Genomic DNA, 23,387 nt, shown 5'->3' on the forward strand with positions numbered 1-23,387 from the left:
GGGCCCGGCAACGGCGGCAGCAGCGGCTGGAGCCCCGTGAGGCGGCGGCGGCGGAGCTCGGAGGCGGCCCCGGCCATCGCAGGTGGGAGCCGCGCTCGGTTCTGCGGGGGCTCGGGGCTCGCTGCGGGCCCGGGAGGGGGCGGCAGGGGGCTGTGGCGGGTGGCTTGTGCCGTGGCCGGCCCGTGTTGGCCCTGGGCTGAGGGCGCTGCGGGAGCGGCTGCCCGCGGTCTCCTTGCCGCTGGGGCCTCGGCAGGAGGCGGTGGCGGAGCAGCGCTGGCTCGTCCCGCTTCGTGTCGGGAGGCCGGAGGTGGCTTCGCTGGGCCCGGGGCTGGGCGGGAAAATTCCCGGCGCCAGAGGTTTGTGTGGCCCAAGGAGCCAGAGGAGTGGTGTGCAAGTGACTTTATTGCTGCCCAAAGGGAGAGGCCATGGGACATTTGCCGTGCGCTCTCTCCAGTTGTTGGAGGACGCGGCCTCGTTTTTGTCCTGATTTTCCCGGCCGCATGTCCCTGTCCCTTTGCCCAACACTGGCCGAGGTGCTTGGAAGGTTCAGCCTTCCCGATCCGCCTGCTGCATGTCCTTTTTGTATAACACCCGATATTCCTGGCTCTGTGAAGTGTTTGTTCTTCTGGAAGTTCAGGAATGTATTGGGACTTGGTCTGAGCAGCAGTCCTTGTCAATTAGTAACATTTTCTGAAACTGGTGATTTCTCCCATTGCTTCCTTATGTGTAAGTCCCTGGCCCTATCTCCAAGCAGATTCACTCATTGCCTGTGTTTTTTCTTCCTGGGTGTTCTTTGTTTTTGGGGTTGCTGTCAGTGCCCTCATTCTCTGTCCTTTTGTAGCCGTTTGTGGCTCAGGAGGCCTGGCTGCCACCTGCATCCCCTTGCTCAGCTGCTGAATGAGCTGCACTCAGCAAGGTGTGGTGCATGGTAAAAAGATGAGAGTTGCTGTAGCACATGAGAGGAGAAACAGCATTTGTTTAACCCATGGTCTGCCAGGGAACCACAAAACCGTGTCCCATTCCCATCCTTTCCACGTTTGGACCAGTACAAGAGCTGTTTTTTTATTTCCTTTTTTATCTGTTCCTCCGCTTTTCCTTTGTGATCTATTTGCCAAGAGCAGTTTGAGTCATTTACCTTTCCACAAACTCTGCCTCGATTTTCTGCTAAAAGGTAATCTGATCCCATCCCATGGTGAAATGTTGTGTTCCTCATCTGCATGGATTGGTCGGGAAGAAGGTTGGGAGCTGTCTGATTGAGTATGTCAGGAAAATTAATCCACAAACCCCAGAGGTTTATGTCCAAAAAGGATACAGGGGTGTCCTTTGACTTTATTTGAATAAAGGGAGAGGCCATGGGGCGTTCCCCTGGGGTCTCTCAAATTTTTGGAAGACACAACCTTGTTTTCATCCCAATTTCCCGGCTCCGTGTCCCTCTCTTTCCCCAGTGCCTGAGGTATTGGAGAGGTACAGACTTCCCGGAATGCCTGATACCTAAGATTCCCCTCTAATGTGTAACCCTCCCTCTTAATTTTTAACTCTTATGGAATTTATGGTTTTCTTGCATTATTTCTTTCATTTTTCAATATTTAATCTCATTTATCAGCAATCCTACAGTCTGTAAAGACAAATAGGTATTTTCCATTCATCCATCAGTGGAAACTTTCTCATTGTTTCTTTTATCTCTCAGTGCTGGTTTCATGTATCAGCAGACCCACAGCTTGTTTATAAAGACAAATCTGTCATTCCTCTCAGGTATTTCACTGACAGTTTGTAATCTAATTATGGCATTGAAATGATGAATGGGTTCTCTGGCTCCTGATATGAATTCCTTAGGGTTCCCAGGGGCTGGTCCATGGTGCTGCAGTGAGAAATGTGAGTGAAAATAGGAGAAGAAGGTGACAGGAGAAAAGGGCAGGAAAGATGATGGGAAAATTCTAAGAAGCATGAGTGCAAAAGGGTGAGAAACAAAAGGGGAGAGAAGGGAGAGAATGTGAGGGGAAGAGCATGAGAAACTTAACTATTAAAAACAGTAGAACAGTCAGGAAATGTGAGGGAAACATTGTGGAAACCTGAGGAGAAAAAATAAAAGAGAAACCTGAGGGTGGAAAAAGGCAGAAAATATGAGTGAAAAAAGGGCACAAAATATGAGAGGAAAAGTGTAAGGAACATGAAGAGAAAAGAATGATAAATGTGAAGAAAAAGGTGTGAGAAACATGAGAAGAAAGAAGTGAGAACGCTGAGGAGAAAAGTGAGAAACATAAGGAGAAATTTTGAGAAGGAAAACTGGGATAAGGAGAGAACCAAGAGGGGAGAAAAAGGTGGGAAATGTGAGAGGAAAAGTGTGAGGAACATGAGGTGAAAAGTCTGGGAATCATGAGTAAAAATGATCAGGAGAAGTGTGACAGTCTTGGTTGGGAAGGGTTGGAAATGTGAGGGAGAAAGCACAGGAAATGTGAATGGAGAAAAGGGCAGGAGAAAAGGCACCATTGACAAAAGAGCTGTAATAATTCCAAACCCATTCCCCCATCCGTTTGTCCATTTATTGGACAAGCCCAGGGCTGCTCTGTGTGTCCGTCTCTACCTCTGCCTTAATTCCCCTTTGGAAGCGGTGGAACTGGCTGGATCTGTGTCGCTAGAGGACACAAAGTGGAGCACGAGGGTTTGAATCACGAAACAGCCAGAGGTTTATTTCATGAGGCAAAAGCCCTTAAAGCCCTTATTTTGGGGTTTTTCAACCCTTTTTATAAGGTGTTCCAATACAGGTTAGCCTGATTGGTAGAAGAAACAACAGCTCCCTCATCCCATTGGTGGGACAAGAGAGAAACACTCTCAGAACATCTATGATTATTTTGAGAAACTAAAACCTTGTTTTCACTACAGTCCTTGAGAGAGAAGAAAGTTCTCAACAGACTTTCCCTTGGGAACAGATCAGCCCCTGAGAGCTTGAAACTGTCTCAGGTTCAGAAAATCATGTCCACAGATCTGCCCACCAGCAGCAGCTGCTCCAAGCTGGGAACGTGACTGGCGGTGCTGATTTCCAGAGGCTTCTGTCCCCCAGGTGAAGCCAAGGCAGGGCAGGGTTGAAAAGCGCTGCTGGTGCTGGTGCTGCTGGTGCTGCTGGTGCTGGTGCTGCTCTGTGCCAGAGAGCCCCGGCTGGGCAGGGCACGGCGCCCACGCACTGCGGGCTCTTCCTCCTGCTGGGCACACCTGGGAACAAGTCATGATGACTTGTGGGAAAAACAAGAGCTTTGTGGGGGCTGCACTGCTCCTCACACACTCAGGCCACCTACGGCACAGAGCTTTGGCCCCCAAAAAGGTAAACCAGAGGGAAACAGCTGGAAAAGGTTTCATTTCAACCTTTCTTACCTGCTCAACAGAAATGGCCAAAATGAAAGTCACCAAGCAGGGTGTGATCCCCACATCCAGCTTAGAAACAGTTAGAAAGAAGGCAATACTGTATTTCTGCACTGGTTGTGTGGGAAATCCCTTCCCTAGCTTGTGCACACCCAGCAATCTCACCTACTCGTTTGTATCCATGGAACTAAGACATATTCAATACTTTGCTGAAGCTCACAGGCTAAACATTCCCCTAAATTATTTGACATATTTAAATCTCATCTCAGAATTTATCAACATGAGAGTAGGGCTGTCCTGAGGGTCTCTGGTAGTCATTGTCATAGGTTCAGGAGGAGACCCATGCACAAAAGAACGCAAGACTCAGATGGGGTTGCAAAGCAAATTTATTCTATTAGTTGCAGTAGCAAATACTGCATACCAACCCCAGCATTCCCAAAAACCCGCTGAGCGGGAGAAGGAGCTGAAGCATCGTCCTCAGCGGGAGGGCAGGTAGGCAGTGCCCTTTCAGGACATCCCCTGCACCAAAACAGTGTGCACCTCGTCCTTCTCACCTCTCCACCCCAGATGCAGGCCTTATATCTCCTGCTCAGGAGTGGCATTTTCCCAGTTCCAGCATCAGCTCCCACAGGGCCAGCATGAGATGAGGCCACAATGGCTCAGAATAGCGACTCCAAGCCAACAAGGCCTCCATTATGCATTGTTCCTCTTTCAAAAGTTAACTGCCCACCGACTGACCAATACATTGCTTCTCTTGCAAGGGTCAAGTTCCCACCCCTTAAACGATGCAGTTTTCTTCATTGTCTTGTCAACCTGCTCAAACATGGATCAAATGTGGCAGGGCCTCAAACACGACTGCAGTCCCTGACACAATCTTTTGGAAACACCCATTCCTCATCTTCTCCTCTGGATGTCAAGAGATTCCTAAAACCACTTTCTTCCTGTGAATGCATTCCAGCTACCTTCTTACCAGGAACACTCTCTTTATTCTCAAGGCTAAGATAGCCACTTGCAGACATGAATCACTGCAGTGGGGGAATACAGGGTTCAGCACTGTTTGTTAAAGCTAATGGAATTCACGAGCCTTATTTGTTACACTTCAACACCTCTCCTTCCTTTTCTGGGAATTCAACACAAACTTAGTAAGTTCTGCAAGTGCTCTTGCTGCGTAAAGCCACATTGTGTCTTTCATTCAGCAATTCATGAAGAAAACACCAATTGCCTACTGAGACCCTTCTGCTCCCTCCCAAATCACTACTCAAGAACAAGCCTCAGGCACATGCCCATAGTCCCTCTCTGCCAGCAGCTCCGAGCTGCATTGCACAGTGCTTGCTGTGCCCCAGAGAGCACCAAGCAGGCTGGCCTGGTGCCCCTGAATATTTCTGCCAAACCCTCTGCATTTCACACCTTTGCTGTGGCTCAGTGCAGAGCTCCAGGATTGCAGGCGCTTGGTCCCAGAGCTGTGTGAGGCAGTGGCTCGTGCAGATGTGCCCTGACTTGCTGTCAGTGCCTCACGCTGGCCTCGGTTCCCCTGGCAGAAATGCCGTGCCTGAAGGACACTGCCCTGTGCTGGAGCCTGCGGAGCAGCCCGGCTCCCTCCCCCTGTGCCCAGAGTGCTGCACACACTGCTGACCATTGCCAGGAGTTCCAGGACAGGCGGCAGAAGAGCAGCACTGGTCAGGCAGGGCAGCAGCCCTGGGCTGCTCTTTGCCTTTCTCTCGTCCTGTGCAGACTCCAGACAGCCCATGGCACCAGTGTGTGCTGTGCCCAGCACGGCGCCGCTTCCCCTCAGGAGCAGCCAGCTGCCAGCTTGGCTCTGAGAGCGGAGGATTTGCCTGGTGCCAGCAAGAGGCAGCCAGGGCCAGGCTGCTGCCTCTTGCAGCTCCAAGGGCCTCCTTCCAGCCTGCCTGTGCCGAGGCTCAGGCTTCTCCGGGCTCTGCCAGGGCTCTGCTGGGGCTCCAGCCTGGCCAAGGCCGGGCCCGCTCTCACCTCACAGTCGCTGACAGCTCTGCACCACACGAGACCTTGCACAGCAACCTCACTGCTCTTTCTGCTTTCTCTCTTCAGCCAGACTCTCCTCCAGCCAAAGAGATTGCTCTTAGGGATACAAATCCAAGTGGCAGGAACCCAAATACTCTCGAGTCACATCTGCACAGCCTGCATCTGCACAGGATGTTTGCGTTGCACCGCTCCTCCTTTGGTTTTTCCTGCAAATGCCATTGCTGTTTCTGCCTCAAATAGAAATGCCAGAGCTGGGCAAAACTTGTCCAGTTGGCCATATTCCAAAGGCAGTGTGGTCTGGAGAGGATGAATGAAGAGGAGCCTTCCCCCCTTACAAACTGTACCAAAGAAGCCATCAATGTCACTTTCCACCTCTAAGAAAAAACTGACAATTCAGGAGGAAATGTTGAGCTTTCTCACAGGGTCAGAAGGAGAGAAATGTTCCAAAGGAGTTGAGATTTGAGAAATTTTATTTAAAATCCTACTCTACAATCCTACACTACAAACCTACACTACCATCCTGCACTACAATCCTACTCTATAATCCTATTCTACAATCCTACTCTGCAGTCCTACTCTGTAATCCTACTCTAAGTTTTTCATGGAGAAGACAGTTTATAAATTGATTGTTGCATTCCTGCCTCCTCCTTCCACTTCTTCACTGCAACGATGAGAGGTGCCAGGCTGGACCCAGGCATGGCCGATGTTATAAATTGATGCTGCAGAAAGGAAAAGAAAACAACAAGAAAGCATGATTTTCCAAGCTAAGAGCTTCAAAGGCAGGGGAATACTTTTTAAATGGAAAGGGGATTGAGTCAGAGTAGGTCAGGGGCATGGGGCAAGAGTGGCACAGGTTGCCCCAAGAGCTGGTAGGTGGCCCATCCCTGGAAATATCTGAGGTGTGAGTATCCTGATCTCTTGAAAGATGTCTCTGCTCATTGCAGGACACAGACTAGATGGCCTTTCCATGTCCCTGTGTGTTAGTTTGAGATGAATTGACATTTAGGGAAAGAAGTAAGAAACCCCGCACGGAAGTGATTTGTTTGAGAGAAGCTGCTGGGAGCTTCCTCTGTGCCTGAGACAGGCCAATGGCTGGCTAGTTCTGAGAACTGACAACATTTTGCACCATTTAGAAATGAGATGCGCCTCTGTGATGATGCACATTTTGAAAACCACCAGCCCAGGCACTGGCCCTCTTTGCTTCCGGAGCCCGAAGGTAACGGAGCTCTGGTGAGGCCGGCCCTGCTCGCCCACGGCCTGTGCTCCTGGGGGAGGCCGGGCCAGAGCCCAGCGGCTCCCGGGCGGGGGATGGAGGCTGCGGGACCCCGGCCCCAGGCTGGGCCAGGCCACGGCTGCTGACATCTTGCCCACACTAAACCCTCTCCCCGGCGTGCAGCGACGGCTCCAGGCCGAGCCTCCCCTCCCAGCGGCTCCCGGGCAGAGCGAGGGGCCCAGCACAGCCTGAAATCCAACACCGTGACTGCCATGACCTGGGTGAGATTGAACCCTTTCACTGCACAGGTGAGACCTTTCTTATTCTTGTGGGCCTGATAATAAAATTTGTTATTCCTTTGAAGTTTGAAGCCTGTTTTGCCCTTCTCCTGATCCATAGCTCCCAGCAAGAAATGAGTAAGTGCCCTGGTGATTTTAGCCAGCGCTAAAACCCAGCACTCCCTGCCAGCCCAGCCCAGTCTAGGATTGCTCCCCACTGTCAGCTGAACAGCACCAAGGTTGGAAGTGAGGAGGATGGGGGCTCATCTGATGCCTTGGATTTCAGTGGAGGAGGAGCCCATCCCTGGGACGCTGTTTCACCTGCAGCCCTTTTGGCATTTTACCTGCAGCAGCTCCTTGGCAGACCAGCGCTGCGCCTCGCCTTTCTGCAGGCAGCAGCTCAGGAAGTCACGCAGCAAAGGCGAGAATTGCTCGGGCTGCCGCAGCTGTGGGCTCCCTTCTGTGGCTATGTGGAATTTAGCCTGGAGAAAAAGGAAACACAAGGCTCCACCTGCTTCTTTCCCATCTGGAACTGCTCTCCCAGAGCCCATTCTTTCAGCTCCACTCTGCAGTGGCAGTTTTTGCCCTGGCAGAGAGGCAGACATGACTTTCCTGTAGCATTTGGATGACGACTTTCCTGTATCATGAAAAAACCCAAGCCCCAAAGCCGCAGCTTTGCCAACATCCAGCAGATCTTGCCTTGGCAGCTGATTTCATTGCCTGCTCTAGTTAGTGGCAACTACATCAGCAAATACGTGTTTCCTTCTCGGAAGATTCCCAGCAGCTTGGCAGCCTTTTTGGAAGAGGGATTATGCTATTCTAACTAACTGTACTATTCCAAGGATTCTTATGTGAAAAGAATCTCTGCAGTGCTTGTGGTCCCTTAAGCACAGCTGCCATGAAACAAAACTCATCAGGCTTTTTGTCCTGTTCTTGAAAATGATGGTAATTGGAAGAAAAGAAAGGAAATGCAGCAGGTGTTCCTCAGGGAAGGAAACAAACCTATGGAATCTCATTTTCAACACAGACACATTAAGATGCCTCCACAAATGTATTGGGTTGAAAATGCCTGTTTGGGCACACAGGAGCCACCTGCAGCTCTGTCTCAGCACTCTGAAAATTTCAGGTTCCCTTAGGTGGCAAAAGGAAAATATTCATGGTGAAATCAGAAGTGTCATCCCTGTGGTAACCCTGTGCTCATTGGATTCTCAAGTCAATGCATTAACGCTGTGCCCATCCCAGAAAGTGCCAGGAAACAAACAGGAGGTTTTGGCAGGCTCTCCCCGTCACCAGGCTCCAGCTTGGTGATATGGAGAAAGTGGCTTGGGTTAGGAAAGAAGGTGGTCACTGAGTGTCTCAGCAGCACTGCACAAGAAGCAGAAGAGACTCTGGCTTTACAGCCTCATCTCCAGGTTTCAGGCAAGTTTCCCTGTGAGAAGAATGGGGCTGCACTTCTTCTCTCAAAAGCACTGTTTTAGAAACTTGGTTTGCTTTGAGTTTCTTTGCTTCATTTCTGGAAAGATAACAGCAGCTCTGAGATGCTTGTTTCCTATTCCTGGGGCCATCTACACAGCCAAAAGAGCTGGAACGACTTCTAAGGCAAAGCAAAATGCTGCCTGAGAATGGAGATGGTTTGGGCGAGGTAAGGCTTGAGTTCCCCCAGTGCTGCAACCAAAGGTCCAGCAGATGCTGATGTGCTGCAGGGCCATTTGTAGAAGGGGCCTTGGTGGAAGGACTTCCAGCAGATGGCCATGGGATTTTGTGCAGTGAGCAGAGAACACGGGACAGGTGAGAAAGACAGCGGGATCAGAGAGTATTTGCTCCTTACCGATCGAGCAGTGAAACTGTCATAAGGAGTTTTTTGTTCGGCCATTTCAATTGCCACAATTCCAAAAGACCACACGTCCACTTTGGGGCCATATGGTTGACGCTTCACCACTTCAGGTGCCATCCACCAAGGAGTCCCGGTCACCGAGCACCGCTGATTTTGCTCAGGGGTGAGCTGAGCAGAAAGGCCAAAATCAGCTGAGGAGAAAGCAAAATACTCTTTTAATATTAATACTGTCAATTAGGAAACCAAGCCAGAGAATTCCCCAGTGGAAGTTTGAGAATGTGTAGTTGAATTTCCTGGACAACACTCCCTGCTCTCTTTCCTTAGGGCTTTAGCCAAGGAAATATGAATTGGCTACTTCAAACATCCCCCCATTTCTTACACTTCCTCCAGCAGTGCCTTTTGTTCCCCTGAAGGTTTAGATTGCAGCTCCCTCCCTCTGGAAGGAACACACACAGACACACACAGAGCAATAGCACTCTTGGCTGCTTGTGGCTCCTTGTCATAGCTGTGTGCACCCTGCAACTGTGCCTTCAGCCCACAGCAGGGGGGACCCCTGCACTGCCAGCAGCAGCATTTTTGGGGAGCTGGCAGTCACTGAAAGCAGCCCCACACCCCCCATTCCTGGAAGGCTGAAGCTGAGCAAGAATACACTGACCCAGCTTGACAGAGCCATCGGTTCTGAGAAGGATGTTGTTGCTCTTGACATCTCGATGGATCACGTGGTTGGAGTGAAGAAAATCCAGTCCTTGCAGGCACTGAGAGAGAAAAGAGAACCAGGGGGGCAAAAAGTAGTGCTGTGAGTTCATCGCACAAGCAAGGAAACAGCTGTGGAAGGTTCCCTTTGCAGGGGAATGGGGAGGAATGGCAGAACACAGCGCCATTGAGAGCAAGAGCCTGCTGCTCCAACAGGAGCAGAGCAGCACCTTTCTCAGGAAAGGCATGTCAGCTTTTGAAAGAGCACCAGCAACTGCTGTTGTAGACTGTCCCCTGCAAAGCAGCCAGGGTGACTGCAGCTGCAGTGCATGTGCTCAGAAGCAAACAGCATTTGGGCTGCACTACTATCCTTTTCAGCTGAGGAATAAAAGAAATTAGTCTCTCTTTTTTCTTTCCTGTTTGTTTCAAATCCTGCCAGCACACCTTTGCTTTAGAGCCTAGGAATGTAGTGCAGACAGGCAAAAGTTTAGCTAGGCAAGGTGGAGAAGTGCAAATGCCAATGCAAGAGGCAGAGCTAGAATACAAGAGCAGGGGATAAGAGGACAGGAAGTGAGTCCAGTGAGTGTAGGGGCACTGGCAGACAGTTCCCTTGAGATGCTCTTGCTTGCCCATAGCCTAGCAGCAACACAGAAACCAAGCCTGGCCCATGAAATCCCTCCCGTTCTGAGCCCCTGTTTCCCAGACAATGCAGCTCAAGGCCTTGGAAGCACAGATGGGATCCCTGACCTCCCGACTGACAGCTGCAATCTCTCCTTCAGACATTTGAATCTCGTCAATGAGATCTCTCAGAGTGCCTCCGTCCATGTACTCCATCACCAGCCAGAGTTCCTCATGCACAAGGTAGCTGAAAAAAGGAAACAAGGCCATGCAGGTGAACATGCACGGCTAGGTTGGTTTTTTGCTTGAGTCTTGTTTCTGGGTCCCTTGGAGACAAGGGCAGAAGTAAAGGCATAGACATTGCCTCTAGGCTGTGCAGTGTTTGCAGTCTGTGCTGTCTCAAGGAGAAAGGCAGTTTAGGAAGAGCCCAGATAAAAAACCTGTCACGCATGGCATTTCTGGAAATAAGCACCTAGTCTTCCTGGCATGCACAGCAATGGAAAAGAGGGGCAACAATGCAAGGGCAATCCTCTCTTGGATGGTTCATCAGCATTTAAGAAACTTGAAAAACTCAAGCCCAAAGAACTGTGGAGGCAATGAACTTAGAAGGTATTGAATTCTTAAGATAGGGCTGATGCAGGTTTTTGAACAATTTTCAGTCTGCATTTGCCAGGGTGGATTCATGCAGACAAAATGCAGTCTCTTCCCATTCATTGGAGATAAGTAGAGAAATAATCATTAACGACTCTGTTTCCTGCCACTGACCAAAGTGGGTTTTTAAGCTCTCATGCTTGTAGTATGTAAAGAAACATTCAAGGGATAGGACCGTGACCACTCACCTGGCTAAGTAATTCACGATCCTGGGACTCCTATTACTCTCCATGATCCTGATTTCATTCATGGTTAGTATCTTCCTACTCACTCCTTGCACATTTATTTTCTTGATGGCCACCTCAAATGACATTGAAAAGGAGTAATTTGAGAAAATTGGTAGCATGAGACCACAACACACATGGAGCAAGTGATTTTGGAATGGCACAGCCAAGCTGTGCCCAAGTGCCTTGTGATTAGACCTCATCACTGGAGTAATTAGGGAGTGACATTGCAACAGCCCATTTCTCTGCTCCCTTGGGGGTCAGTTACAGGACATGTGGCCACTGGCGACTTGCCTTGTCCACAAAGCCTGTTCCAAGTGCAATTTGCAGGCTGGCTCCAGTCTGTGCTTCTTGTGCCTTTTCAGCACAGCTCTACTCAAAGCTCCAACCACAGCTGTCAGCAGTGGGGAAAGGCCTGGAGAGCAGCAGAGGCTGCAGGGGCTGTTGACACTTACCTCTCCTCCTGTTGCAATGTCAAGTGCTCTGGAAACCTCTCCAAAACCCCTAGAAACAAAACAGCAGCCAAGAATGGAGAAGCCATTTAGATCTTGCAGTGGAAGCCAGTCCAGACAGGAGAGCTCTGCTGTAAATGCCTAAAAGCTGCAGGTTGCAGGAGGGGTCTGCCAGAAGGCAGATGATGCATTTTCCCCTCAAGTGCCTGGGCACTGGGCCTGTTCCTGAAGCCTTGGGCTTTACTGCCTCAGCTCCAAAAGGCAGCTTATTCCTTCATCTCGGCTGTCAGCTTCTAAACTGTGCAATTCTAATCCTGAGCACGGAGTACTTCCTTTAGCAAACTCTTGGAGAGAAATGTTCCTGAGAACTGTTATCTGACAGCTCTCATTGGGGGTAGGTTGTGCTTTCAGGCAAGCAAGATTCTTCTCCTTTCATTAGTGTGGCCAGATGATTTGGAGACATCCAAAAATGCGAAGGAAATGAATCCTGAGCTGTCCCACACTTGAGAGACAAGCAGATTTACCAGGTTCTGTTCCTTGCTGCAGGCAAGACCTTGGCAGCATGGAGATGTCTTTGACAATGCCTTCTGAGCACACTTGACAAATTCTGGCCAGTACTGAGAGATGGGGCAGACTAAGCCCGCTGTCTAAACATGTGGACAACTTGTCTGACTTCCCACTTGATGGATATTCCCCCAGGGAAACACCTGGCCCATGGCTGTGTAGAAGTGACTGTGGTTGGACTCACCCGCTGCCAAGACTTTCCAGTTCGATGTATTTTGTGATGGGATTTTCCTTGTTCACCATTCTCCCTGAGGGAAACAAAATGCAAGATGCTGACTTTCAGGCAGAGATCCCAACTTGCAGGAGATGCCAAAGGCAGCCCCGCTGTCTGGGGCTCTGAACCCTCTGTGGTCAGCTGGGCAGCAAGCACAGCAGCAACAAGACAGGCAGTTGTGCAGTACAAATGGGCAGCAGAGAGACTGATTTTGTCCAGTCCTTGGAAGGAAATGAAGCGCAGAGAGCACAGCAGGGCACAGCACAAGGCTGGCAAAGGCCAAGCATGAGCACTGACAAGCAATGGCAAGAAGACACAGCCAGCCTGAGCCCCTGACAAGCTGTGGCCTCTGTTCAGGACACAACAGCATTGCCTGGGAGATCAGACACAGCCAGGTGCAGATCAAGGCCCTTTTGTGTCCCAGCAGGTGAAGGTAGACACCAAATCAGCTGGGATCTTTTCTCAGCCCCACCAGGTCTTTTCTGAGAGCACAGCACTGGCAGCTGTCATGGGCAAGAAGCAGATTAAATGGGTTGTGCTGCAGAATCACAAAGGGCCTGATGTGTTTTCCCAGAGACTGATCTGAGCAGGGCTTGGGCCAATAGGTAGGATTCTAAGAGTCATGGGAATGGCTGGGAATCAGGGATGAAAAAGTGCCATGGATCTGAGGAATACACAGCACAGGGGCTGCAGGCTCGCTCCTGAGAAATGCCTGCAGTGCAGTTTTATCTGATCACACCACGTGGATGTGTCTCTTGGACACATCTTTATAAAAATAAAACTAGAATATTAATTACAGATTGTGGCACAAATATCTGTTTCTTCAGTGTGGGCCCAATGAAAACATCTCTTGCTCTCTGTTTCTGCTGTCACCTGATGTTCTTTCAAAGGAGTCCTCACTGACAAAAATACAGCATTCTCATAAAAACCTTGTAGATGTAGTAGAGGCAATAAATACAGTCCTAAAAATGACACCAGTAAGACACATGGGGAAGAACAGCTCTTTCAGGATGGAGAAAAAACAAACTCTACCAAAAAACACCAAATCTGAAACCAAAAAAGGATAAAAACTGAAAACTAAAAACGGAACCACAACAAAAAGACAAAACCCCAAAACCAATCAATATCTCTGAAGTCTTTTGGTTCTGACGACAGGTGGGAAGTCTGGAGTCTAAGGAGAATCTAGGAATCAAATATTCTGTTCAGTTTGGCCACTAGCACACAGAACTTGCATAGATCATTTGCTGGGCCACAGCCTCCTGCTGATCCAAGAACAATTCCTGCTTCTGCCTTTAGTGGCAAGGGAATGCCAGGCAAAGCCGAGCCAGTCCAAGCTGCCCTCAGAGGCAGCAGGAACAGCCAGAGCGCTCTCTCGCTGCCTCAGAGCACAGCAGTTCCTGTGGGGAGTCCTAAATGTCTCTGGGACACCAAAGTGAGGAGGATCATTTGCTACAGCTCTGCTGGCACATGCACACAATACACTGTCCCCCAGACAAGAAATACACCAGACGTACTCAGTTGCTCCACGAAGTCTCCCAGGCTCTCCTGGAGCTGAGCAGCAGATGTGTCACTGCTGGAAATGGACAAACTGCCCAGGATCCACTGCTCAGCTTGGGCAACAAAGGCTCCTTTAGATGCTGCTGCTGCTGCTGCTGCTGCAGCAGATTGAATGGAAGAGCCTGTGTAGATCTGCGAGAAGAAAGGAGTTTGTGTCAGGAAGCTGGCTGGCAGAGATTACCCCGAGTTCCCTTTTCAAATGCAAGCCCTTAGGAAGTTGCTGTTAGCCACATGCAAAGCTCATCAGTTGGATTTTTTGGATGCCCGCTTCTGGAACCAAATGGTCTAAACCCAAGGTTGGTTTTAATGAAGTTGATGGCCAGTTTCATATTCCATTTTCCTGGATTTTCTGAAGGATGACTGCAACAACGACCAGTGCACTTCCTCCCAAGGATCCCTTTCCCCCTCCAAGGGCTGCAGACACATTTGCAGCTCCTTGTTCTAATGTTGGAGCTCCTCCCCCTCAGTCCTCTTTTCCTGCACCATCTTCAGAAGGTGCTCAGCCTGCAGCACTTGTGCTTGGGACAGTACCTGTGCCTCCCGCCGACCTTGGGGCTCTTCATCAGCAGGCATTTGCTGGAAGCCTTCGCAGGCTGCCAGGTGAGATATCAACACGTCCACCTCAAGTCAAAGAGAACAAAGCAGTCAGAGACCACAGCTTGTCCCTGTGTGCCAAGGCTCATTGACTGTGAGCAAAGGGAAAGAGCAGGACAGCAGCAGATTCACCAAGGGATACAGACAGCTTGCAGCTTGTATTCCAAATCTGTCTGGGGGACTGTGTTCACTTGCAAAAAGCCCTGAAGAAACAAGGAGAGCAGGAGCAGGCCAGCAGGAATCCCTTGAGATGAGTGCTGGCAAAAGGGGCAAATGACTGGTGCCACTGTCCAGGGCAGCAGCTGAGATTGAACACAGCAGGAAATGTCCTTCCAAGCAGCTGGGATAGACACTACAGCAGGATGGCACTGAGAGGCATCAGCCCAGCCCCCTGCTGCTCTGCAGAGGAAAGGCAAGAAGGGCAGAAAGCACCAGACTGCAGTGACTGCTGTGCCTATCGCTCTTTCACTCACTCGATTTTCTAGAGCCTCTTGCTGCTGAGCGAGGAGATGGAATTTCTCTTTGATGATTCTCCTTTCTTCCTCCAGCCTCTCCTCCCTTGCCCTGATCCTAGCCTCAGTTTCCTGCAGCTCTGCCAGAAGCTCCTCCTCGGAGGCCTGTGAAGAATGACAGAGAGGAATTTCCATGAGTGGAGTGTCGGCCACACTTTCACTCACCTGGTTCTGTTGATTTCCTCTCTGCCAGGGGAGATCCATCTCCTCTTCGATGCTTCTGTCTTCCTCAGGCCTCCTCTTCACTGCCATGATGGCCCTCGGAGCTTCGGGCAGCTCTGCCTGGGGCTCTGCCTCGATGTTCTGTACACACAAATGGAGAGCAAGTGCCTGGGAGCTGCCTTCAGGCTCAGCTTCTTCCTCAGTTTCAGCCTCAAAATCACACTCATTCAGTCACTTCTTTCTGCTTCCCTACCCACCTCTGCTTCCACTGTAACCTCCTGTCCCGCTGCTGATCTCTGCAGAGGCTCTTTGCTTTCAGGGCCTCTGGCACTCGTGGCCTGCTCAGTCCCAAGAGCTGCGTTTTATGCCCCTCTTCCTGCCCTTCACTCTGTCCCCTGCTGAGTCAGCCTTACCTGGCCATTCTCCAGTGGCTCTTCCACCTGCTGCCCCAGCTGCTCTTCCTGCTCTTGGGCTGGGAACAGCTCTCCCTCAGGCTGGCACGGCCGTCCTGATAAAACAATCTGCTCCTGCTCTTTCTCTGGATGGACCTGCAGAGAAAGCAAGAGAAGATGGGCTTCAGCTTCTCATCCAACATTTGTGGGCCAAGACTCAAAGGCTGTTGGGCTCCCACGTTCCCAAAGCTCTGTGCTGCTGCTCTCCTGCCTTGTTCTCTGCCCGTGGGGAAGCACAGGTTCCAAAGTGACCCTGGCAGTGCAATCAGGGCCCATCTGGCACTGAATCTCCAACAGACTCTTGGGCAGCTGACAGGAAATGTGGGGCATTTCTCAAGGGCCTCCCTCCCCTTCTGCTGTGTCCTGCTTGTCTCTCCCTAGTGACTGACAGCCAGCCCTGTCCCACAGCTCCATCCTGGCTCTGCAGGGGCTTCCTGGGTGAGCTCAGCCCTTGGGAGAGACACTGCTGGAGTTCATGTTCTTTTCAGGCCTGACCTGCCACTCCTGCCCTTCTGACATCCACACTCTTGTTAGAAATCCTGCTCATTCAGGGGACAAGGATGTGTGCAATTGGATCCTCTGCTGCAGGTCAGAGAGCCTCTATGGCCACCTCAAGATATGGAAGAGGACCAAGGTGTTTCTCCTCCCTCTTTTGTCAGCTGAGAATTCTGAGTGGCACTGACAGAGATCCTCAAAAGGCCCCACCAACAAATTAATTGACACACCCCTAGGGATGCCAATGAAGGAAGCCATGGGTCATGTAATGCATGTATGACCAAAGTCACCAAAAACCACCTAAAACATGGAATTGTCCCACCTCAGTAGGACAGGCAGAAATTTATAGGTTAAACAGGGAGTGTCAGGACAGAAGAGGCAGGAGGAGGAAAACAGCTCTGAGGAGAAAAAACAACCAACTCTAAAGGGGTTCTTAGCAACACAAGACAGCACTCAAGGACTTGCAGCTTTGCCCCCACACTAGGCTCCAATGCAGTTTCCAAAGCTGCAGACTTCACCACAAAACGTATCAAGAGAAACTTGCCACTTGTGGATTTTGCCTCAGAAGAAGGGTTCAGAACTACACAGTTTGTTTCTTTGGCCACACAGGACAAGAATGGCCGGCCACAGCTTCATGGACAACACAATCATCTCCTTGCAGCTTATCAAAAGCCAAAAGACAGGTGGCCTAAAAGATTCTGCAGAAGTGAAGAATTACTCCAGAAAACTGCAGAACAGTTCTCCAGGTCATCCAGAGGTTTCCAAAAAGGGAAAGCAAACAAAGCAAGCCCTGTGAGCCCCAGCAATGCCGTGTGAGCCCTTGGCCATGGCTTGGCAGAAGCCAAGAGACAGAGCTTCCCTGAGCCAAGCAGCCAGCTGCTCACCCGCAGGCAGCAGCGCTTTGGGGCCTCAGCACGACGGCTCAAAGCCCAATTTCCAGCTGCCACGGGATGGGGGAATGGCTGGGTGCTGGCAGGACTCCAGCACTCAGCATCCTCAGCCAGCAACAGCAAGTGCTGGCTGCTCAGAAACTTGCAGCTCTGCCTTGCACTAAAGACAGCAGCACCCAGCACTGGCACTTACTGTCTGGGCATGGTCAGGCTGGGCTGTGACCACAGCTGGAGGCTCGTGCTCCTTTTGCTCATTTTGCTCCTCTTTGGCCTCTTCTCCAGGAGCAGAGGGAGCCACAGCAGAGTCTGCTCTTGCTTCTGGGCTCTGTGGACAGATGGTGGAGTTAGGGACAGGCAGCTCCCTATCATTTAGAACCATATTTCTCTTCAGCTCGATTTCTACAACCAGCTCTACCAAGCACAAATCATCAGCTTTGATAGCAATGGGATTCTAAGTCTCTCCAAGTAAATTAAAATGGGTTAATTCAGCCAGGCTGCAAATAGTTCTGAATTAGAGAGTTCACCCTGGCTACTATCAGCAAGCAACGTTCTCTCTGGAAATCTGAGCTTTGAGTTCTTTTAAAGCTCTGCAATGGAAAATTAGGAAATAGCCAACAATGCCTTTGCTATTGCTGCTGTAAACATGGAAATGGATCTTCTTTCAGCCCACCCAGCTGGCCCTCTGCACTCTACTGCCACAGGCCAAGCTCACAGTTCCCTGCACAATTCTGAAACACCAGGAGCATCAAATGTTCCTTTCTGACTCACCTCAGGATCGGCACCTCTGAACACACGGCTCAGATGACCTGCAGTGGGCAAGGAAAATAAACCAAATTCTTTGAGAAAAGAGGAGAGAACCGTGGCCTATTTAGAACAGCATCTGAGAAGATCTCCCAGTCTGCATTTTCAAAGGTGTCCTGCTTGACTGGTGTGGTTTAAAGCAGGAACTAAAAAATCACTAGAAAACTTATTTATTTCTTGCTGTGAGATATGGATTAGAACAAGAGAAAAACAGGCTTAAAGCTTATATGGAATAAAGAAAGTTCATTAACAAAAACTACAAGAATAAGAAACCAGAATAAAACTTCCAGAACAACCCTTTTCTCCCCCACTACCCAACCATTCCCTTGTTTACATGACAATATAGAGACAAAAATACTTTGGAACTTTGGTGTTTACAACAGTCCCAATTCCTGCTGGAGTCTTTTCATCAGTCTTTGTAGAGAAACAGAAGTCTTCTTCTGCTATCTATGGAGTTTCTCACAAGAAAACTATTTTTCTTCATAGCTTTCTATTTCTCTGATGCCAGCTGCCCGGAAATCTGCCATCAGTTGTCTCCTCCCATTTCCCATCACTCTGAGGTGTGTTATGGGTCATGAGTCTAGGGATGTCATTTTTATGAATGAGTTATTCAAAGGCAAAAGTTCTCTTCATCTGTTTTTGTGAGCCCCCCTGGAAACAGAAGTTTTCTCTTTTTGCTTCTTAAAAGCCACAAATCTTCAACTATTACTTCTCCCGCTCTGTTCCAGCATCTCACAGTGTCACAACTACTTCATCATTTGCTCAAAATCCACACTTGGAAACACTCCATTCCTCCCAATATACTCTGTCATGAATTAAAGGAGTTTTTATTCAGAACACTACTGTCCATCTCCATAGCTTTAACAGAAAAATATTTCAGCTTATTAAAGCATCTCCTTATTTCTCTTCCCCCTCTAAAGTTAATTTTTTTCTTCACTCTCTTTGATGGGTTGATGGTTGATCACTCCCTCTCCCTCTCTCTGGAAAAAAAGGATTAATCTGCAAGTCTCATGCAGGTAGTAAAAGAGTTAAAATCTTGCTAAAGCTGCAGATGTTGATGGTGTCAGGTTTCAGTTCAGTGGCAGAAACTGCAAACCAAGTCAGGCTGGCCGGCTCCGTTTCTCCCCCCACCCCGCCCTCTGCAGCCTTGTCCGGCCTGGAGGGGGGGAGGAGGCCGAGACAGAGCCCTGTGACCTCGTCAGAAGCCAGAAACCAAAGAGAGCAAGAAATTCCCGGCCTCACATCTTCAGGTGGTGTTCACAGGTTGATCTCACTTCTCAATAGTTAAAACCGCTGCCAATTCTCACCCATGGCCAGGAATTAGTCAGGAGAAAAAACTCCCATCAGCCTCCAGCAGTTTCAACTTCCCCAGCTCTCAGAGCTATCTTAAAAGTAAAGTCACCCCAAGAGATTGAGCCAGCAAAGTGAGGAAATGCCAGACTCTGCTGCCACAGGCTCTCCCGTGGAGGGAACAGAAGCCCTGCAAATGCTGCCCGCAGCCCCCTGGCTACAGACACCCCGTGTTTTGCTGAAGGTGTTGACAGGAGCTTTACCAAACCAGGGGCATCCTCATGGTCTTTGTGTTTCAATAGCAACCCGGTCACTAAGAAAGAGCAGGGAGACCTACAAAAGCCAGCTCAGGTTCCAGCCAGGGAAAACCTCTACTTACGTGCCAGGTTGGTCAGATAATAGCCGGAGTAGCCGATGACATAAATGGTGCAAACGGCAACAGCGAGCTGCTCCATCATTGTAGCACTGCTGTGCCAGTTTGCACACTCTGCTCCACCACAAAAACAAGCACGGCTCCTGTCAGTGTGCAGCTGCCCACTGACAAACGCCTCAAGCAGGAGGATGCTCCTGCACTGAGCAAGCCCAAGAGCTGCTCTGACCCTGAGGCCTTCCGTGCACCAAGGCAACCTTGGGATGTCACCACGACAAGGTGGCATCCATGCCCTGACATCACAAAGCCAATGCTCTGCGCTGCTCTGGGAATTGATGCAGAGCAACCCAACCTTCCCTACAGCAAACACAAAATTGCCTGGGAGCTTCTCCTCTGTCACAAAGGGTCACAAATCCTTTGCTGGGCTGTGGGAAATGGAAAGACAGAAACTTCCACAGATACTGAAGGGTTTCATTGACAGCCTTGGAAGGAGCTTGGGTTCATGCAATGCTAAAGGTTCACAGATGTTGAGTCGAGAATTCATAAGCTTATGTTCCTATAGCTGCAAGTAAGAATATGCCATAAGTAAAGAAAAAACTGTATTGAGTGAGATGGTGGAGAGTTTTCATCTGTGATTGTGTGATTTTATAGAGCAAGCTATGAATCTAAATATTATCCTAAGAAGCACATGTGTGTAGGTGAGCTAGCAGTGTATTGGGAGAAAAGCAGATGCAGTGCAGCAGAACTTGGCAAAGCTGAAAGGTGATTAAGTAATAATAAACCTCTTCAATTTAGTGCATTAGCCAAAAATCTCAAATTAGCGAATCTAAGCCATCACTGCACCAGGCTGAAGCTGAGGATCCCCAGCCAAGCTCAGAGGGAGGAGAACACAGCATTTGTGGGATCCTTTCCAGCCTGACTTGCTTTAGCTGGAGCCTGGGGGAGGAGAGAGCAGGAGAAGGGTTGGCTGAGTCCTCTCCCCTCTGCCTTGCCCTTCTCTGCTGGATCCTCAGTTCATCCCACACCCACCCCAAGACTCCATCCCCATCCTACTGGTGCTGACAGGATTAAAGGAGATAAAGAGGAGATTAAAAAGATAGAGAGGAGAGAAAAAGAGAAGTTTAAATGCAGTTTAAATATTAACGAAATACACATGTTAGTGCCTGCTGAGAGTTGAAAGGGAGCTGAAGGGTTTGCGAAGGGCCAGGAGCCCGTGAAGGGCTCAGGAGCTGCTGCTGCCGGGAGGGAGGAAATGCACCAATGGCTCCCAGCAGAGTCTGTGCTTTGAGGCTCTTTCCCAAACAGCTGCAGGAGGGAAAGCAGCTGAGTTTGGAGGAAGAGTTTTCTGCTGAGGTTTCCTGTTTGGAGCTGTCACAAGCTTGAGCTGCTCAAGGGAAACGCGGCTCTGCTTCCAGCAGGGCCCAACTGCCCGGGAGCACAACTTGGTTCCCTGGCCCTGAGCCAACGGGCAGCAGCAGCTTCTGTTCCCTCCTGGCTCTTGTGTCATTTCCAGCAGCACAAGACACACCAAGAAAAGCTCCTCCAGAACATGCCATGAGAACACACAACCTGATTTCATTGCATGAAGGAGCTCTGACAGTCCCACGGGCTCAGGTTTGTTTGTCAGTGAACAGAGCAGGGAAAAGCAGAGCCACATTCCCTGCACAGGGAATTCACAGGAGGAAAGTGCAGCGCTGGAGGATGTGCTTGGATACAACGTTCCCACGACAGTTTTGGGGATAAAATCGTCAGCAGAGAGAAAAGAAAAAGTGCTACCAAGGGTGGTCTGGGGAGGGCTGGTGCTTCCCAGGAGGCTCCCGAAGCTCAAGAGGACAAAGCCCAGACCTTGTCCAAGCTGCGAGCTGGGTCTGAGCCAGAAACCAGGGGGTGGCAGAGACATTGCTGCTGAAGGGCTTCAGATTGCCAAAGCTAAAGTGTCCAGGATCAAGGAACATCTTGAGGTTACGGAAGTTACAGTGCCCACGTTCCATCCCCTCATTTCAAGCTGAAAGCACAGCTCCATCTGTGACTGCTTTTTTAATAAAGAATGTCAAACTTCAACAAAATTCCCTTAAAGACCCCATGAAGGTTCACACTGTGAGAGCTCACTCGAGGCAGCCCCAACTCCTGCCCTGGTTCACTCCCTGTCAAGCCCACTGTGCTTTCCAGCTGCTTTGCTCCAGCTCCCCCCAGATCACCATGAATTCCACTGAACTGAAACAAATCCAAGTCCTCGTGGGTCGGGACAAGGGCAGGGAGAGGTCACTCAGGGATCACCATCAGGGGCACAACAGCCCGACCTGGGGAAATGAACTGAACTTAGCACTGAGCAAATCAGACCAGGAGAATGAGGATTAAAATCAGTCTTGAGAAACACCTCCTCCCGCTCCTGAACTTTTCTGTCCGGGCCGCTGCTCGAGGGGCACAGAGAGGGGCCCGGCCGTGTCCCTGCAAACCTCCCTGGGAATCACCCCAGAGCCCTCAGCCTTCTGTGTGCCAATCTCCGGGGCCTCCCAGTGGCCCCTGTGGCTTTCCCTGTTCATCCCAGCCTCTCCCAGTCCATTCGAATCATCCCAAATGCCCTCCCGGTCCCTCTCACTCCTCCGTGGATCTACCTCCTCTCAGCCAATCAGAGCGCGTCTCTGTGATGACTCATCAGTTGCCGGGCAGATCCACAGAGCCGAGAGCCCCGCGCTTGGACTCGGCCCCCCAGTGCCGCGCACTTCATTCCCAGTCCCTCCCAGTGCCACCACAGTCCCGCCCAGTGCCACCACAGTCCCGCCCAGTGCCACCACAGTCCCGCCCTGAGGCCCCAGAGTCCCTTCCACTCCTTTTTAGCCCATTCCCAGTCTACTCCGAGTTCATTCCTACTTTACTCCCAGACCTCCACACTTACTTCCAGTGTCCCATTATCCACTCTCATCTCTTTCAGTGCCACCCCAGTCCCTGCCAGTCCATTCCCAGTCCCTCCCAATGCCACACCACTCCTCTCCACTCTCTCCCAGTGCCCATCCCAGCGTGTCCATCTCGCTGGTGCCCTCCAGCTCCCAGCCCGGCCCCGGCCGCCTGCTCTGCTCCCTGATGGATTTCTCCCCTGCCCACATCCAGCTGAGCTGCTCCCAGGGCCAGCAGCAGCTCTCGGGCCACGTGCTGGCCACTGCCGTGCTCCCCAGCGGGGGCTGGAGCCAGCAGCTCCTGGTGCTGCTGGAAACCGCCCCCGGCAATGCGGGCTCAGCTCCAGCTGCCAGGTGGAGCACGGCAGCCTGGAGCACCCCCTGAGCCGGCACTGGGGCACGGCCCGGCCCCCACAGCGCCGGGGGCAGCGGGGGAGGCACTGGGGGGGCCCAGAGGGGGATTGGGCTGTGCTGGGAGGAACTGGGAGGGAGTTTGAGACAGACTGGTTTAAACTGGGGAAGGGATTGAGGTGCTTAGAATGGCTGGGAAGGGGATTAAAGGATGTTGGGGAGGGTGGGATGGGGTTCTGGGGGTCCTGGTGGACCCTGGGAGGGAGTTTGGGGGTGCTGGGTGTCACTGGGAGGGATTTGAGTGAGCCTGGAGGGGCTGGAAGGACATTGGGCATTGGAAAACAGGGATTGGGATGAGGTTGGTTGTGCTGGAAGAGACTGGGAGGAGTCTTGATGCGTCCTGGTGGGGCTGGGAAGGGACTGGGAGAGAGTTTGGGGGTTCTGAGGCAGTGGGGGGAAATTGGGAGGGGGCTGTGGGATCCTGAGAGGAACAGGAGGGGCTCTGCTGGGTCCTGGGGAGGCTGGGAAGAGACTGGCAGTGATTTACCAAAATAGCGATATTGATCCAGTATCAACATCAATCTGTTAATGGACAAAAAAACCTCTCCAACAGTTTAAAGTTACAAAGTGGATGTTTAATCACAGCACTGGACGAGTGCGGGAGTCACCCCTTAATAAGCACTGCAGGCTGACAAAAGATTCCAGTGTCTACTTATTTACAAAAGTCTTAAATATCCTAAATATTAAAATGCACAATAATGATTTTAAAAAGTCATTACGCCTGTGTGGTTGGCTCCCTAATTTGAGGAGGGATTTGTGTTGGTGAGAAGGGGTCATCAAGAGATGAAGGAAAACCGCTTTTCCTCACTCTGACCATTCTGCCTTTACAATGGTTGACATTACAAATGACATTTGGTACAACT

The 23,387-nt window shown here is 50.6% G+C and overlaps 4 protein-coding genes across 5 annotated transcripts in view; 2 read left to right on the forward strand and 2 right to left on the reverse strand.

Moving 5' to 3' along the window:
- Positions 1-19,620, reverse strand: part of LOC147648739 (uncharacterized) — a 39,863-nt gene extending 20,243 nt beyond the window's left edge. The window contains exons 1-15 of one of the 2 annotated variants that reach the window (XM_086866505.1): positions 19,229-19,553; positions 17,527-17,564; positions 16,952-17,083; positions 15,335-15,469; positions 14,721-15,062; positions 14,185-14,274; positions 13,611-13,785; positions 12,067-12,130; positions 11,322-11,370; positions 10,831-10,943; positions 10,121-10,238; positions 9,336-9,435; positions 8,675-8,871; positions 7,191-7,328; positions 5,919-6,074 (exon numbers count right to left, since the gene is read on the reverse strand). In XM_086866505.1, coding sequence (XP_086722631.1) covers positions 5,955-6,074; positions 7,191-7,328; positions 8,675-8,871; positions 9,336-9,435; positions 10,121-10,238; positions 10,831-10,943; positions 11,322-11,370; positions 12,067-12,130; positions 13,611-13,785; positions 14,185-14,274; positions 14,721-15,062; positions 15,335-15,469; positions 16,952-17,083; positions 17,527-17,564; positions 19,229-19,505 — 2,088 coding nt within the window. In that variant the 5' untranslated portion in view covers positions 19,506-19,553 and the 3' untranslated portion in view covers positions 5,919-5,954. Of the gene's footprint in view, positions 1-5,807; positions 6,075-7,190; positions 7,329-8,674; positions 8,872-9,335; positions 9,436-10,120; positions 10,239-10,830; positions 10,944-11,321; positions 11,371-12,066; positions 12,131-13,610; positions 13,786-14,184; positions 14,275-14,720; positions 15,063-15,334; positions 15,470-16,951; positions 17,084-17,526; positions 17,565-19,228 lie in introns of those variants that run through there. The other variant, XM_086866506.1, reaches the window with a different exon arrangement.
- Positions 1-23,387, forward strand: part of LOC147648733 (uncharacterized) — a 394,698-nt gene that overhangs the window by 183,932 nt on the left and 187,379 nt on the right. The gene's annotated exons all lie outside the window — the stretch shown is intronic.
- LOC147648734 (uncharacterized) overlaps positions 1-23,387 on the forward strand; it is a 288,691-nt gene that overhangs the window by 162,458 nt on the left and 102,846 nt on the right. The window lies entirely within an intron of this gene.
- LOC147648735 (serine/threonine-protein kinase PAK 3-like) overlaps positions 1-23,387 on the reverse strand; it is a 249,724-nt gene that overhangs the window by 66,035 nt on the left and 160,302 nt on the right. The gene's annotated exons all lie outside the window — the stretch shown is intronic.

The sequence above is a fragment of the Cyanistes caeruleus genome, chromosome 31 (assembly GCF_971803275.1).
Source record: "Cyanistes caeruleus chromosome 31, bCyaCae1.hap1.1, whole genome shotgun sequence".
Lineage (NCBI taxonomy): Eukaryota > Metazoa > Chordata > Aves > Passeriformes > Paridae > Cyanistes > Cyanistes caeruleus.